Source organism: Coloeus monedula (assembly GCF_965178545.1).
Source record: "Coloeus monedula genome assembly, chromosome: 15".
NCBI lineage: Eukaryota > Metazoa > Chordata > Aves > Passeriformes > Corvidae > Coloeus > Coloeus monedula.
Genome location: NC_138795.1, coordinates 183,732 through 199,481, shown reverse-complemented (window position 1 = coordinate 199,481; position 15,750 = coordinate 183,732). Strand labels below are relative to the sequence as shown.

Below are 15,750 nucleotides of genomic sequence, written 5' to 3'. Positions count from 1 at the left end.
TGGACAGGTACAAGGAGATTTTTGCGACTGAATGTCCCAGGGTTTTGTGGTCAATACACCTTCAGTGAGCCAAATGCATTCTCTAAGAGTTACCGAGAAGATTTGTCCTGAGGCCAGGCAAGATCATCTTTTGCTAGATAAGACTAAATCTACAGAAGTTGAGCACCGTTCATCTTGAACAACAAAACCCAAGTGGGTTGCTAGCAGCGATAATGGATTATATATATGTTGAAGGGACAAAACAGAATGGAGCATAAACTGTAGTATAGTACTCTTGATCTGGACTGGTATTTTTCATATACTTAAAAGAATGGGTTTGAAAAGGGAACTGAAAGTAATCCAGAGATGGTGTTTACCAAGGACTTCATGTGTATGTTTATTGAGCTTTACTTGCAACCCACCCTGAAGCACAGGCTTCTAGTCTTTAGGATGATATGCTCTACTCTATGCCTTCATAGGCTTGAGAAGTGGATACCAACAAACATCATTAGGTTCAACAAGTCCAAGTGCAAGGACGACTCCCAATATCAGTACAGAGTGGGGGAGTGAATGGATTTGAGAGCAGCCCTTCAGGAAAGGACTTGGATATATGGGTAGATGAAAATTAGGCATGAGTTGGTAAAATGCACGTGCAGCCATCCTGCAGCCTGGGCTACATAAAAAAAGGCATGGCCAGCAGGCTGAGAGGAGATTGTTCTCCTCTACCCCACCCCACCTCCCCACCTGGAGTTCAGCATCCAACTCTGGGGTGCCCAGTACATGACAGACATGGACCTGTTCAAGCAGGTCCAGATGAGGCCATGAAAATGATAAGAGGGCTGGAACTCCTCTCCTATGAAGAAAGGCTGAGACAGTTGATGTGGTTTGGTCTGGAGAAGAGAAGGCTCTGTGGAGACCCTGTTGTGGCTTTTCAATACATAAGGGAGGTTGATAAGCACAGAGAGACTTTTTACCAGGGCGTCTAGGGGCAGGATATGGAACAATGGTTTTAAACTGAAAGAGGGTATGTTTAGATTGAATATTAGGAAAAAATGATTCCCTGTGAGGGTGGTGAGGCACTGGCACAGGTTGTCCAGAGAAGCTGTGCTTGCCCCATCCCTTCAGGTGTTCAAGGCCAGGTTGAACGGAGTTTGCAGCAACCTGGTCTAGTGGAAGGTGGTCCCTGCCCATGGCATGGGGGTTGAAGCTAAATTATTTTTTAACATCCCTTCAAACCCAAACCATTCAATGATTGTGTGCCTCAGGAGGAGCTCCAGATGGTGGGATGGTTGGAGACACTGTCAGGTCATCCCTACAGTCAGAAACCAAACTCTGCAGAAGTTCTGACAGAAATCAGACCTTTGATTGAACCTATTAAGCTGGAACATTAGCCTGTTACTCAAAATGTGTGCACAGCAGAAGCAATGGTGAGAACCATACCTGCAGAGCTCAGTGCAAACTGACGGGGGGAAATTAGGGTGCAAGTATGTTGGAGGTTTCCAGTGATTGCCATTCTGGGTTAAGGCCATTCCTCTTGTCTGAAAGCCTTCTGTTTCCCAAAGGTAAATCTGTATTGGGACATGCCTGGATATGGAATAATATTAACAATATGGGAAGGAAAGATTCCGTTTATGCTACGTTAATGTGGGCTCAGCAACAGGGGCAAGAACAGAGCCAGGGAAGGCCAGGAAGTAGTAGCTCCAGAATATACAGAGGAGGCTATAGGCATACTGCTCTGTACGGAGCTGTCTCGCTCCTTCTTCCCTTCAGCCACCTAGGAAACAAAAAGCAGGGATGAATCCCAGTTAGGCACACTTATGCTCAATTTTCTGGCTGCAGAACCTCCAGTTCTGAGCACTAATGTGAGACTATTGAAACTCCTGTGGCCAGACATACAGCCTCTGCTTGTCTGTGGAAGGAATAACTTAAGGTAGAGTAGTCCAGTGTTCTGCATGCACATGGTATCCCTTGGTTTGATGTTTAAAGTCACGTATTTCCAGATCTAAGGTTTTTCAACTACTGTCTCTAGGCTACTTGACTCACTGCTTTGTGAAGGCAACAAAGCATTGCATACCTGCGACGTGTCTGAAGAGAGAGATGTGCTGGCACTGTCTCCTTGGAAGCTTAGGGAAGATGAATAGAGTAAGTCTTCCTGTCTTTCTAGAGCTGTCTGCTTCAGGTGCATTTGAGACCAAATGGTATTTTCTGCAAACAGAAGTAAAGCAAGAGTCTTACTGTACTTTCCTTGTGCACACCTTGGAGTCTAGCGAACAGAAGTGTAAAAAAGCTACTTTAGGAAAGGCACTCACAGGCTGTGTGGCCTTGATTTAGAAAATACGTATTCTCTGTTTGGTGAATGGCCTGTCAGTTTGCGGGTTTACTTGTGAGATTGAGCAGACTGGAAGAACAGTTTGAACTGTACTTGAAGACTTTTGGGTCCCTCTGTGACTTTCCCAACTCTGTATTTTGTAAGGGGCAGGTTTGTAGTATCTCAGATGAGATGATTAAATTGTAGATGTGTCTATAGTGCTGGGTGTAAGGCTTTTATATACTGCAGGAGGTAGGTTTAAATATTAATCATTTATGTAATTATGCCATTTTCTTTTACTTCCTTTTAAAGCTTTTACAAACATAAAATATTTAAATCTCATTAAGGTATGTTGCTACAATGCTAGGGCGAGAAAAGAAATACAGATTTAGGATTACACAGTTGCATGTAACAGGACTTCTGCAACTGCTACACTGAATCTAGTAATAGGCTGCATCAGAAGCTACTTAGCTTGACTAAGTGAGGGGCAGGAGTGAGTACAGAAACAGAGGATGAGGAGGGGAATCCTGACCCCATAATCCTGGTGCACAGGTGTAGTTACTCAGCAACCTATGGATACAGCATGTCTGACCTCCCCATCGTGATGTTTTTGCAGCACCCTTCATTTGAATGATATTTGGAAATAGCTTCAAGGGTGTTTGAGATGAACAGAAATGTTGCCAAAAGATACAGAAACACTTCTTAGAGCAGATCCAGGCTGGTCCCATAGGTTGCAGAGGAGATCACAGAGACATTGCAGAAGAAGGTAGAACTATACACAAGAGCAATGCAACACAGGATCTTGAAACCACAGGAGTTAAATTTCCCTCTGCTCAGCTGTTTCTCTGTGATGTGACTGATGCTTACCAAGGCATTTGTTGCTCTCAAACATGCCGAGTATCTGGTCACACTTCTCCTTCTGGTTGCCGCTGTTCTCACATGTACACCACAAGGAGACCTCCACACTGGAGTTACTGACATAGTTGGGTGTCATGGGTGTGCCTGTCCCAAACCCCCAGAGGAAAGAAGCATTATGAATCATGTTATACTAAAGGAAATGCTGCCCTTTAGGAATGCTGCCCTAAAGGAATGTAGAAGCCTTCCACTGTAATAAGCATGTTACCCAGGCGAGGTCAGGAGTGCCAGCTAGGTGGCCCAGGCTTGATGAACCTACCTGAAGTCTGCTGGGCTGTGAGAAAGTGTTGAGATTGCTACCCCTGACTCAGGCACTCTGTGAGATGTATTGAGAACTGAAGCTGGTGCAAGCATTAAATTGCGAAGGATTTTTATTTTAGGATGTGAAGGACCTGTGTGGACTCAGCTGTGGTACTGACATGGCAGCAAAAGGTACTCTTGCTTCTTGTGTAGCTGGCAACACTGTGTAGCCAGGTACCTTTTGACAAACAAATACTGCACAACTGTAGTGTGCCACTCAGGCAGTGTTCATTTAGCACAAAACCAGCTGAGCCATCTGGAAAAATTGAAGGTATAGTCTAGATTTACAGCTTCTGAGGTACTGCTGCTCTTTACATCCTCCTTTGAGCCACTCTGCAAAAGTATTAGTAGGTTGGCAGATAGTAACCTACTAAAACCAAAGATGACCATCCTTCTAACAGTCGGTAGTGCTATCTTCTGGCTGGCCCTGAGAACATAGTGTGCACAATACTAACAAGCCATCAGGAGTCTAAAAGTCAGGCAGTGATGGAATGCCATGTTTAATCACTGCTGTGATGGGATGTAACTCCAGCATTAGAAATTACTTAGTTCACATAAGCCCATGGAGCGCTGTTTAGGAGGCACTTAGAGGACTTTCCACCAGCTGGTGATGCAAAGAGGTGTTCAGAAATCTCAGGCAAGGATGGGGCAAAGTACAGGAAAAAATGCCATGGAAGATCTCTCTTTGGACTGCATTTACCTCAGAGGCAAGGCAGAGGACTAGCATCAATTAGTAAGGCATATTCACTGGTATACTGAGCACTATCTCCTGCAGGAGACCAAGATGGTCCTTCACAGCATCAGTGTGCCTGCAAGTTTGTGGCCTGAAAGCATCCACCATGTATGTTTCTGTGGATATCACTTACCAATCATCCCCATGTAAGCCTGCAGGCATGCAGCATGGTTGTGCAGAGAGCAGCCATCTGGAGACATGTCTACAGGTTGACAATTTTGTTGGAAGTCAGCCAGTCGGGATCTGTAGGAAGGAAAATGAGACCATCAGTGTCGATGTTGCTCTCTTGGATAACACCCTCTGCTGCCTGACCTACTTGCAGATATGGTCTTCTAAGCAGGAGTCCAGAAGCCAGAGGCAATTTGGTTTGGTGTTATACTGGAAGGAACAATCAGGAACAATAGTTTTCCGGCGTCTTTCTCCACAAAATTCATCTTGACATGGACAAAACAGGATCCTTTTGGTGAAATCCTCAGGAACTTTCTCAAAGAAATTTCTTAGCCCTCTGTGGCACTTGCGGCGGTCACACACATCCTCACTTCCTGCTCCCTTGGTGCAGATGGAGGCATAGTCTGTGCGTAGACGAAAACACTTCTTGCTCAGATTACAGACATGTGTTGCTTTCAGGCATGAATTTGTTGCATCTCCTGCTAACTGTGAGCCTATAAAGCCAAAAGAAACACAAAAACCATGAAGCAAGTCTCCAGAAGAGATTCTGTATGGAAGCAAGAGTACTCTTTTCTTGATGGTCAGATTTGAAAAATCAAAAAGAACAAAGCAAACCAGTCCTTCTATGTGCCGCAGTATGACACTGTAATTATACTAGTTACAAAAGAGTATTTTTTAATTGGTTCATGGTAGGGTGCTTATTTCAGAAGATGGATCATTGTGGGTTATTACTGGTTTCATGGGCCTGGATCTGTGGCTATATTTACACTTGGTAGGAGTGACAAATTTAGGCAAGTAGCCAGAGCAGACATTCCTTTGATTAAAGGGGCCATTACCCCAAATTGTTCTTAATAATCTTCAGCCCATGAAAAGGTAAGAGAGGGCAGCATTATATCATGTAACCATTACAATTCTTACCTGAGACCAGAGCTGCCAGTTTATTATAATCTGTCTTCCAGTGTTCTTCATTTGCTGGATTCTCATAGGGAGAGGTCTCCAAATTGAAATAACCTAGGCAAGATACAAGATATTTTATGCAGTGGGAGATGGGAGAAATGCTTTGTGACCAGCTTATTTGTATGTTTGTTTGTTTATTCTTAAATGGATATTTTTCTTATTTATGCCTGGTTCTTTCCTCAGGCTGGAGTTCAGAAATGCTCTGTCTCACTCAAAGCTAAATGCCAAGAATGGTTCTTCTGGAAATGTGAAGCTATTACTGTGTAAAACCCTCATTACATTTTGTCCAGCTGGAATTTGGTCTATGTTGTCATTTGGATTTTTCAGCTTCAGTAAGTGTGAGGAGCTGAGCAGCACAGGCAGGCTCTAGTGGGAGGTCAAGTAGAAACATCCCACAAAAGAAAGCAGCAGAACACTTAGGGATGCCATGGCAATATGTGTCATAATCACATGTGTTTTCAGTGATGGACAGACAGTACCATTTTGAGGTAATTTCTGCTAAATCTAACTATCTCAGTGTAGCTGTCTTTGTCTCTTAGGGTTGCTGGTGTATTTGAAGGGCTGGTCCCATACCAGATGAGTTTTCTCTGCTTATCAAACAGAGCAGTAATGAATTCTCTTTACCAGGAGATATGGTTCCAGAGCAATTACCTACAGGGCTGGGAAGTGGACTTTCACAGTTGTTTTCAGCTGGGGGGTGGGGGTAAGCCTTACTAGTAGCTTGTAAATTTATATTATTTCATCTCACCATCTGTCATGCTGGAGTGAACAGTCCAGAAAATGCGTAAGCAGTGCTCCTGTTTTTTCATGCGCCGGTGACACTTGCAGTGCAGCAAAGAGCTGTTCCCGAGGTCAAGCTCTGCATTCAGACATCTGACCCTGCTATCATGATCCAGTGAAAGGAGGCGAGTCTTGGCCAGGGCACAGTTTTCCAGGGTTCTGTACGTGGCATTGCAGGTGGAGTCAGAGAGGCACAGCTGCTCTGCCACAACACAGTCACTGCTGGGCAGAGCCATGAGGTCTCCTGATCAAGTAGAGAAAAGACTATTAGGACCCCAGTCAAGATGAATGCCACACAAGCACTGTGTCATTGTTCTGCAGGGATCCTGTTTTCAACAAGGACTCCTGGCAAGATACAGAACTTGTTGGGATCTTTCATGTGGAGTAGTAAGGAACAAGAGCTGTCTCCATTTAGAAAAAAAAGGATGAGTATAAATGAAAGAGGGAATAAAAGGTTAAATAAAAGCCTCCAAAATAATTTTGTTCAACTTAGCCAGGATCAGGGATTACTCTGTATTTTATGGACTAGTAAATCCCTGCGAAACCTCACGGTTGCTGAGGCCTGTTTGAAGAAGCTCTTCTATCTGGGCGCTGAAAACCGCAGTGCAATAAGCACATAGTAATACCATACTGTATACATGAGTCAGTGCTGCTGCAATTACTAAAGTATATGCTGGTCATTAAGAGATGTACTGAGAAAACCATTTATAGGGTATAAAAACAACTACTTTAATGAGCCTGAAGACTTAAGAATGGGGGTTTTTTTGCATAATAAAATTAATCCTTAACAAAGGATGCAAGTAGCTTCATACGGAAGTGCTGATACATAGTCAATTAAAGTACATGGAACCCAGTCCCTAAAATCCCTACCAAAAATGCAGATGAAGGTTTGGCCCATAAGAACCTCATGAAGTTCAACAAGTCCAAGTACAGGTGCTGCACCTGGGTCAGGGCAATCCCAGACCCAAGTCCAGACTGGGAGATGAACCAGTTGAGAGTAGCCCTCCAGAGAAGGACCTGGGAGTTCTTGAGGTGAGCTGGTCACATGCAGTTGCAGCCCAAAAAGCCAAACATGTCCTGAGCTGCATCAAAATCAGCATGGCCAGCAGGTCAAGGGAGTAGATTCTGCCCCTCTGCTCTGCTCACGTGAGACCCCACCTGCAGTGCTGCATCCAGCCCTGGGGCCCTGAGCACAGGAACGACATCAACCTGTTGGAGTGGGTCCAGAGGAGGCCCAAAGATGATCCGAGGGTTGGAGCACCTCCTGCTATGAGGCTGAGAGAAGGCCTTATTGAGCCTGGAGAAGGCTCCAGGGAGACCTCCACTGGACCTCTTCCAGTACTTAAAGTGGACTTATAAAAAAGGAGGGATAGCAACTTTTTATACAGGCAGATAGTGATAGGACAAGGGGGAACAGTTTTAAAATAAAAAGGCAAGATTTAGATTAGATGTTAGGAAGAACTTCTTTATTCAAAGGGTGGTAAGGGCCTGGCACAGGGTGCCCAGAGAAGCTGTAGCTGCCTCATCCCTGGAAGTGTCCAAGGCCAGGTTGGATGGGACTTGGGGCAACCTAGTGCCTAGGTCTAGTGGATGGTGTCCCTGCCCATGGCAGGGGGGTAGATCAAGATGATCTTTAAGGTCCCTTCCTGCCCAAGTCTTTCAATAATTCTATGATTATGTTGTCATGGGTAGGTGAATTCAGTCTGTAATCTTTCTTCATTTCTGCAGTATATGAATCTATGTTAATAGCACAATAGTACAAGTACAATGAAGTCTCAGAACAAGAGAGTTTGCTAATAAAATTTCTATATAGGCTGGTATGTTTCTTCCCTTCAGGTCAATATTCCTTGGCTGGCTTTAGGAAATGACTGTGTGGAGCCTTACATCTATCTGTAGTGTTCTTTGGGTACATCATCTTACCTATCATTCTCTTGTTCAGCAGGTGCAGTAGTACTATTTCAGTCTGCCATCACTATGGTGCAACTCATATTGCCCAGTGCACCATCTTCACCATGTAATTTGTTCTCTCACTTCCTTCACTTTTGCTTCATCAGTTTATTTGCTGTAAGCAGTAGAATGCATAATTCCATGCCAGCCTGCTTCTCAAAGTTTCTAGTTTCCCTACAGCCCAGTAATATTATCTAGGTACCTCTGTCTCACTTGTACAAGATTCTTTGTTCTTCTAGCAATTTACTGTACTTTGTAGTTCACCTGCCTCTTACATAGAGACTTGATGACTTTTCAAGCTCCCTGAAAAATCTCTCATCAGGAATGCTTTGTATCCAGCACAGTGGGTTCAGGCGAGGCTACTCTAAACCTCAAATTTAAAACATGATGACCTCTATAGACATAATTTACTAGCTGTGCATTGTTGTAAGCCCCGAAATCTGGCAAGTTATTCAATTTTTTTAAAATCTTGTCTTAGTAGTCCAGTAACAACGTGAAAGAATGAGAAAGCTAATTCTTCCCTAGATCTCTGGTCTAGGTTGCAGAACATGTTAAAGATGTATGTGTATGGGAATCCCACCTGTAGTTTAAAAAAAACACGTTAAAAGGTAATAACCAATTAACACATTATGATTATTTATACCTTAGAAAAAATGGATAGGTAATACAATACACCTTTATTCTCCCTTTTCAATGTCCTGTCATATAGATATGTCTATCTTGTTGCCCCTGGCGCACAACACTATTTAAAGAGACAACAGTTACAGAAGAGAAGCCCTTCCTTTATTAAACACAGCTACCAAAGAAGCATTGGCATTTGGACATGGCAAATTGTGGGAAATCTTTTGTAATCGTGTGGCTGCTACTGTGGTCTAAGTGCAGCAGCCCATCTTTTAGCAGTCAAAAAGCTACAGCTTTTTCTGAGTGCAAAGCACCCCTAGACAGAAACTAGGAATGCTTCAGAGCAGTTTCTAATTTCCTTATTCCTAGTCACATCAGCCCTGAAGACTGAACAAGATATGAACTGGGAAAAGGAATAATTTCAATCCTCAGTTCTTGTGATTTGGCAGTAGTAGGAGGCAGAGTAGAACACAATCAGCTTCATCTCTGCAGGAGTTCCTTGGATTGGTCTTGGCAAACTCAGCCTCGTCTCGGAAAGCTATGGGCCTGAAGCATTCCAGAGGGGGAATGCATGGGGGGTAGGTATCAAAAACTGCTCTGGGCGAAGCCAGCGAGAGCGCGGCGCAGTCGGGATCAGCTCAGGCGAAGGAATCCCCGCGTTATGCCCGTCCGGCCGCATTCAGGGATCGGCTCCCGGCATCTCCTCTCACCTCCTCACGCCTTGCCTCCAGGGCAGACGTTACCCTGCCCAGAGCGTCCCTCTAGTTTGGCCACAACTACACTGCAGGTTCCCCGTTCGGGCCAAAGCAGCAGCCGCCTTTCCCGGTTTGAATCGCGAATTCCTACCCGCCGCCTGCGCCCGGGGCAGCTGGAGCCGGGAGAGCCAGTTGGCGGCTGGGAGCGCGGCGCTCGGGACGCGCTCCGCGCCGGCCCGGCATCGGGGGGAGCAGCGGTCAACCCTAGCGACCGCGACCCTGGCGCCGCCCCTGCAACCCGCAGCCGCCCCGCGGCGTGACCGGGATGCGGGCGATCCCGCTGTCCGCCCGCCGGGAAGAGGGACGGGGACGTGCTGCCCTGCCCAGCCCGCCCCGCGCCCCGGGCGCTGTTACCGGCTCGGGAGAGAAGCAGCCCCAGGAGCAGCGCCGGCCCCATGCTGGCGGTCGGTGGCTCCGAGCGCCAGGGCTGCAGCTCACATGCTGCGCGCGGCACCGCCTCGGTTCTGCTGAGCCCGGCCCGCCCCGTCGAGGTGCGGGCGGCGAGCGCCGCCCCCGGCCCGACCCACCGCGGGTCCGAGACCCGCCCGCGGGGCCACGGCCGGGGGAGAGGGTAGGCTGCCGTCCGGGATGGTGCGAGACGGGGCAGCTGGGACGGTCATCGAGCGGCCGCTGTCCCCAGGGCGACCGGGAAGCCGCTGGGCCCGGGGCCGGGCAGTGCAGGGATGCTTCAAAAGGGGCGTTTTGGAAGGGGCTGCGCAAGGCGTTTGTTTATTGATTCATAGCGCATCTCAGTACCGAGAGCAGAGCTGTGACTGCGCACCCTCGGGGGCGTACTTGGGTAAAGGACAGTAAGTCTCCAACGGGAGGGAGTGTTCTTGGAGGATGACCGCCTTTTGAGTAGATTCCCCAAGTGATTCTTGCGTCTGTGGACGGGATGACTGAGCTTGCGGCTTCTTCCTTTTGGCTTTGTTGTGAAGGTTGTTATTTCAGTTTCTTACCTGTTGCTGGATCTGTCTTGATTGAGCTGCTTGTCTGCACTCACACAAAAGATGGCATTTCTGAGAGCCCACATGGCATTTAGGCAGCTGTGCTTCTTTTGAACTGATGCTTCCTTTTAGTTTGCATCCTAAGATCAAATTAACCAATGGGGAAAAGTTACAGTCCAACATGTCAAACATTAGTATATGAAAATGAGGGAAACGTTTTGTAAGTCAATTGTTTGCATAAGTAGAGAGACTTACCCCCCTTTCGAAAAGCCCCAACGGAAAGTGTAATAACTGTGCAAATACATTAAGTATTCACAATCAAATTCAGTGGTATCCTCCTCGAGTTTTTAAAAAAGATTAGTCTTCCTGCTTCTGAATGGAAATTACTGTATATCACTGTATTAAAGCAAGTAGCAGTTCCAGTGATCTGCTAGGCATTTCCTCTCTACATCCATGACTACCACAGCCAGTGAAGAGGAGGTTTGACCAAGGAAGTATTTTGTTTGCTGTAGGTGCTGAGTTACTTAGTTGTACCTTATTTTTTATAGTACTAATTTTATGAAGATTATAGCACACTGGTGCTTCTGCGTCTTTTTTTCAGGATTTGACCACTACAACCCTTCTCGAGTCAAAACCAGAGCACGTTACTGGGAAGTGCAAAAGATGCTGAGCCTGGTCCATTTGTCAGGAGTACTATCAGAAAACTACTGGGGGAGGTAGCACAGAGGAACGCTGAGCAAACAATTCTCTGCCTGGGCTAATATTTACAGCACCACACTCTGCTCTTTACAGGGCTAGAGACAGACAGCAGACATTCACAGCTAATAGTAACACCTGTACACTACAGAAATATTAACCTAATGCAAACAACCCAGCAGAAGTTGATGTCTATATTTATGGAAAACCAAATAAAAACTTCCTCCATTTCCTAGCATGAGTGCTAGTGCCTTAAACAGCTCTGGCTGCTCATTGCCAAAGAAGGTTCAAGGGTTTGGCATTCATAGCAGCTACCCACAGTTTTGTGTTTCAGTTCCTGGGATACTTGGCCACGTCTGGCTCAAACAGTTTTACTCTTTTGTTCCTACTATGAGTAAAGAATTCAAAGCTGCTCCTGTATTTTAGCCTCAGTGTAGTTCACAGCAGAAAGGTCAGAGACGTCTAAGTGTCTATCTGGTTAAGTACAGTCATACAGCTCAATGGGTAGACTATATCTTTGGTAAGAATAATTGTAAGTCATTCTACAGGAAAAGGGAACTAAGAAATTTATGATGAGAAGAATTCGGGGTGAGCAATGGAACTGCTGAACAACATAGCTGCAGTCCAGAGGGACTTTGAGAAATGAAAGAACTGGGTCAACAGGTGCCTTATGACGTTTAGGAAAGAGAGTCGAGTTCTGAAACAGGGCAGAGTGACCCCATTGCATCTTTCCTGGCTGAGGACTGATTGGATGAGGAGCAGTCTGCTGGAAGGACCTGGAAGTTGCCATAGATACCAGTAAGCTGTGATTGTGAATAAAACAACCCACACACCACACTGTATTGGGAAGAACATGGCCAGAGACTGAAAGAAGTTACTCATGTCTGCTTAGCAGTGGTGTGGCCACACCTGGACTGCTGTGTGCAGTTTCCTGCCCCTGAAGTTCAAGAAGGATGTGGAGAAACTAGAGAGGGTCCAGTGGAGGATTACCAAGATCATAGCACATGATCTACAAATTGATTATCAGAGCTGGGCTTGTTTGCTTGGCAAAGAGGAATTTCAGAGATTATATACTAACACCCTACAGCTACTTGAAGGTGAGCTGCAAAGGCAATAAACCCAAATGGCAGGTGACACAAGAAATTATGATGGCCATAAATTCCATCTTGGGTTGTTCAGGCTGGGTGCTAGAAAAGAAAAACTGTTTCACTTAGAAGTTGGCGCAGTGCTAGAACAGGTTATCTAGAGACATATCAGAGTCTGTATCCAAAAGGGCAGAAAAAGCTACAGCCGACTTGCTCTTTTGTTGGTGTTAGTACTGACTAGCACAAGGACATTGGATTAGAGACTCTCTAAGTCCCTTTTCACCAACTAGTTAAGGCAATGGTTAGTGTGCACATGCTCGGATGACAGAAGAAATTTAAGGCATGAGCAGTTCAGAAGAAAAATTATTTGTAAAAGGAAAGCAAAAATACTTTTTCAAGAGAAGAAAGGAGGAGTACCTTAGAACAGCACTGCTCTACTACCTTAAGTCTAAATTTTTTCAGAGGCAAAACCACAAAGTAAGTAGTTTTAATAATGCATTACACTATATTTTGATTCAAAGACATTTAAGTGATGTGAGCCCATTTTTCTGATCCAGGTATATCCATGAGGCATATTGTCTCTCCTTGTGTCAAGTGAAGCTTAATTAGCTTGCAGGACAGTGGATCTGGCAGTGGCAAGACAGACCCAGGCCTTAGGGGTTATAGCTGTTCAATGTAGTCAGAAAAATAATGGAACTGTCGGTGGTTTCGGAATGGTATTTCCCAATTTAGTGCTCCCACTAAAACAGCCCTTCTTGCTCCCCCCGCCTTCCTTCAATTGGAAGAACAAAAGGCAAAGATCACAGGTGGAGATAAGAAACAGCAGTGAGATAAGGAACGGTAACAGCAACAATATTAATAACAAAAGGTGTAAGACAAAGAAATTATTTGCATGGACTATACTGACTGGCTCTTCCCAACCATGCTTTCCCCCACCAGAAGGAACTGATTCTCCTCAGAAGCGAGAGTCCCTTTCTCTGCCCCCAGCAATGATGTGAGGTGGTATCAAATAATATTAGGGTATTGGCCATGCCCCCTCCCACTGATCTGTGTCAAGACCAGGACAGGAACAAAACCAAAGATTTTACTTTCCTGTAGGCTAGAAATGTACTTAAACAGGTATTAAAGCAATCAAGTTAAAGAACATGGAAATAATCTAATGATTATTTCCCCTTGTTTCAGCAGCAGTCCTGCTGCTTTCCACAGTGAAATGGACTGGATTTCTATTCATTCAAGCCATGAGACTGAGGACTCAAGGCCACATTAGGCCACAAAGATCAGTGGTCCCACTCTGCTGCCACTCTCACTACATTTCTGGAACACAGAACCAGAGCCAGTAGGTTCTTATTTTAATCACTCCTGTAAATTTTGTCTTCTCTGCTTGTAAAAGAGATGGGCACATGGCAGCATGGCAGGGCAACAGCACAGGGGCTGTTTACTTTACATCTTATCAGCAGCATTAGGTGCTTTAGAGACTACCGGGAAAGACTGAGGTATGAGCCACTCCTACTGAGTCAACAGTATGCCCTGACCAGGAGGGCCAACCATGTCCTGGGGTGCATCAGGCAAAGCACTGCCAGCCAGTCAAGGGAGGTGATTGTCCTGCTTTACTCTGCACTAGTGTGGCCTCACCTTGAGTAGTGTGTGCAGTTTTGGGCAGCACAATATTAAGAAGACATGAAGCTACTAGAGACCATCCAAAGGAGGCCACGAGGATGGAGAAGGGTCTAGAGGGGAAGCCTTATGAGGAATGGCTCAGGTCACTTGGTTTGTTCAGCCTGGAGAAGAGGAGACTTGAGGGGAGACCTCATTGCAGTCTTCAACATTCTCACGAGGGGAAGCGGAGGGGCAGGTGCCAATCACTTCACTCTCATGACCAGTGACAGGACTCGAGGAAAAGGCATGGAGCTGAGGCGGGGAGGTTTAGGTTGGATATCAGGGAAAGGTTTTTCACTCAAAGAGTGGTTGAGCACTAGAATAGGCTCCCCAGGGCAGTGGTCACAGTGCCAAGGACCTGTCTGAGTTCAAGAAGTGTTTGGACAATGCTCTCAGGCACATCATGGGATCCTTGGCACGTCCTGTGCAGGGCCAGGAGTCGGACTCGATGATTGTGATGGGTCTTTTCCAACTGAGCATATGCTATTATTCTGTGATTCTGATACATGGCAGGACTTTGGATCACAGCACAGAGCTGCTGTATTAGCTGCTGACAGAGGAGGCTTTCTTTACTAATTTTGCCCCTGGCAACAAGGTTTCTAGGATTTCCAATTTCTTTGTGTGTCCTCAGAAAAATCCTCTCTTGCCTCCTATCCCTTGTGGTTTTTTTAAGCATCCAACAAAGTACGAGCTATCAGCAAGAGTGTTGGCAGGTGAGGAGGATACCTGAATGCACTAAGGGAGATATTAACTGAAATTTTTATACAGACATGAAGGTCATCCAGCAAAAATGTAAAGGGCGGCTCCATGGGCCATAGGCAATTGTGCTCCAGAAGACTAGGGCTGTTTGGGTAATGTGTTAGAAGGCTTGCCTCTGAGGTTTGGCATGCAAACCAAATGGGTAAAACTACCCAATTTTTTTTTTTTTTTTTTAGTAGCCGCATATAGCACAGACACTGGATTAATTCTTGACAACTGTAGGAAACAAGTAGTAATCTCACTGATGGCCACAAACAATTTACATGCAGCAGATTATTATTTTTTTAAATTACAGGGAAGGTCATGAATTCATATTCCTTCGCCTATCCTCTTGTCTCCACACAGGCAGATTTTTGCCTCTTCCAGCTTCCTGGTATCAGTCACTCTTCATGGTTCTGTCACTATTTCAACCAGTTCATGAAATAATCTGAGATATTTAGGGGTCATCAAACCCAGTGGGCCTGAAAACACATTTTTCTAAGCACTCTATCTTTGCCAAACATTCTTACCTTGCTATTGTTTAATTGCCTGAGTGTGTGTCACCACAGGCAGGCAGCAACCACAACAGCCACACGCCCACGGCTAAACCCCAAAGAGTAATTTATTTCCCTTCCCTAGCTAACTGGGGATCCCCAAAGCAACCCCTTGGCAGAGGCACACAAGGAAACACAGGCACCATTAAACTGGTTTCATGCCAGAGGATCACCGGAGTGTTCACACCGGTTTAGCAAGGGTTATTCCCAGCTTCGCGTTTACAGTCCTCCTCAAGAGGCAGTCATCTACTTTTAACCCATTCCTCCCAACACATAGTCGCCAGCTGGCAGTTCGAATTATCATGTTGCTTTTTGCCCACCAGACTCCAACATAGAGCAGAAGGAACTCACACAGATTTATTAAAACATATCGTGGCATATCTGAACGGAATGTGGGAGGTATTTAAGAAAAGGGTCGTGTGGAACTAGATCAACTGTATGGATTTCCGATCAGGTACCAGGAACGTTTGTGTAATAAATAGCTTGATTTTGTTCTTCAATAAACTGTACAGAACTTGCTTAGTGATGTCCTTATCGTGATTTATGCAGTGGATTCTCAGGATGAGCGGGTATTGCAGCGCTGATCCACTCCCAGGAGCACGGGACAGGTG

At 45.5% G+C, this 15,750-nt stretch overlaps 1 protein-coding gene across 1 annotated transcript; it reads right to left on the bottom strand.

Annotated features, from left to right (window-relative positions):
* Positions 1–1,618: 1,618 nt before the first annotated feature.
* LOC309578861 (GDNF family receptor alpha-4-like) lies at positions 1,619–9,860 on the bottom strand (the record flags this gene model as incomplete). Its single annotated transcript, XM_082291789.1, has 8 exons — positions 1,619–1,753; positions 2,054–2,184; positions 3,155–3,289; positions 4,369–4,478; positions 4,552–4,897; positions 5,322–5,414; positions 6,109–6,384; positions 9,818–9,860. The coding sequence occupies 8 exons, from the start codon at positions 9,858–9,860 to the stop codon at positions 1,619–1,621; spliced, it is 1,269 nt and encodes a 422-aa protein (XP_082147915.1).
* Positions 9,861–15,750: the final 5,890 nt, after the last annotated feature.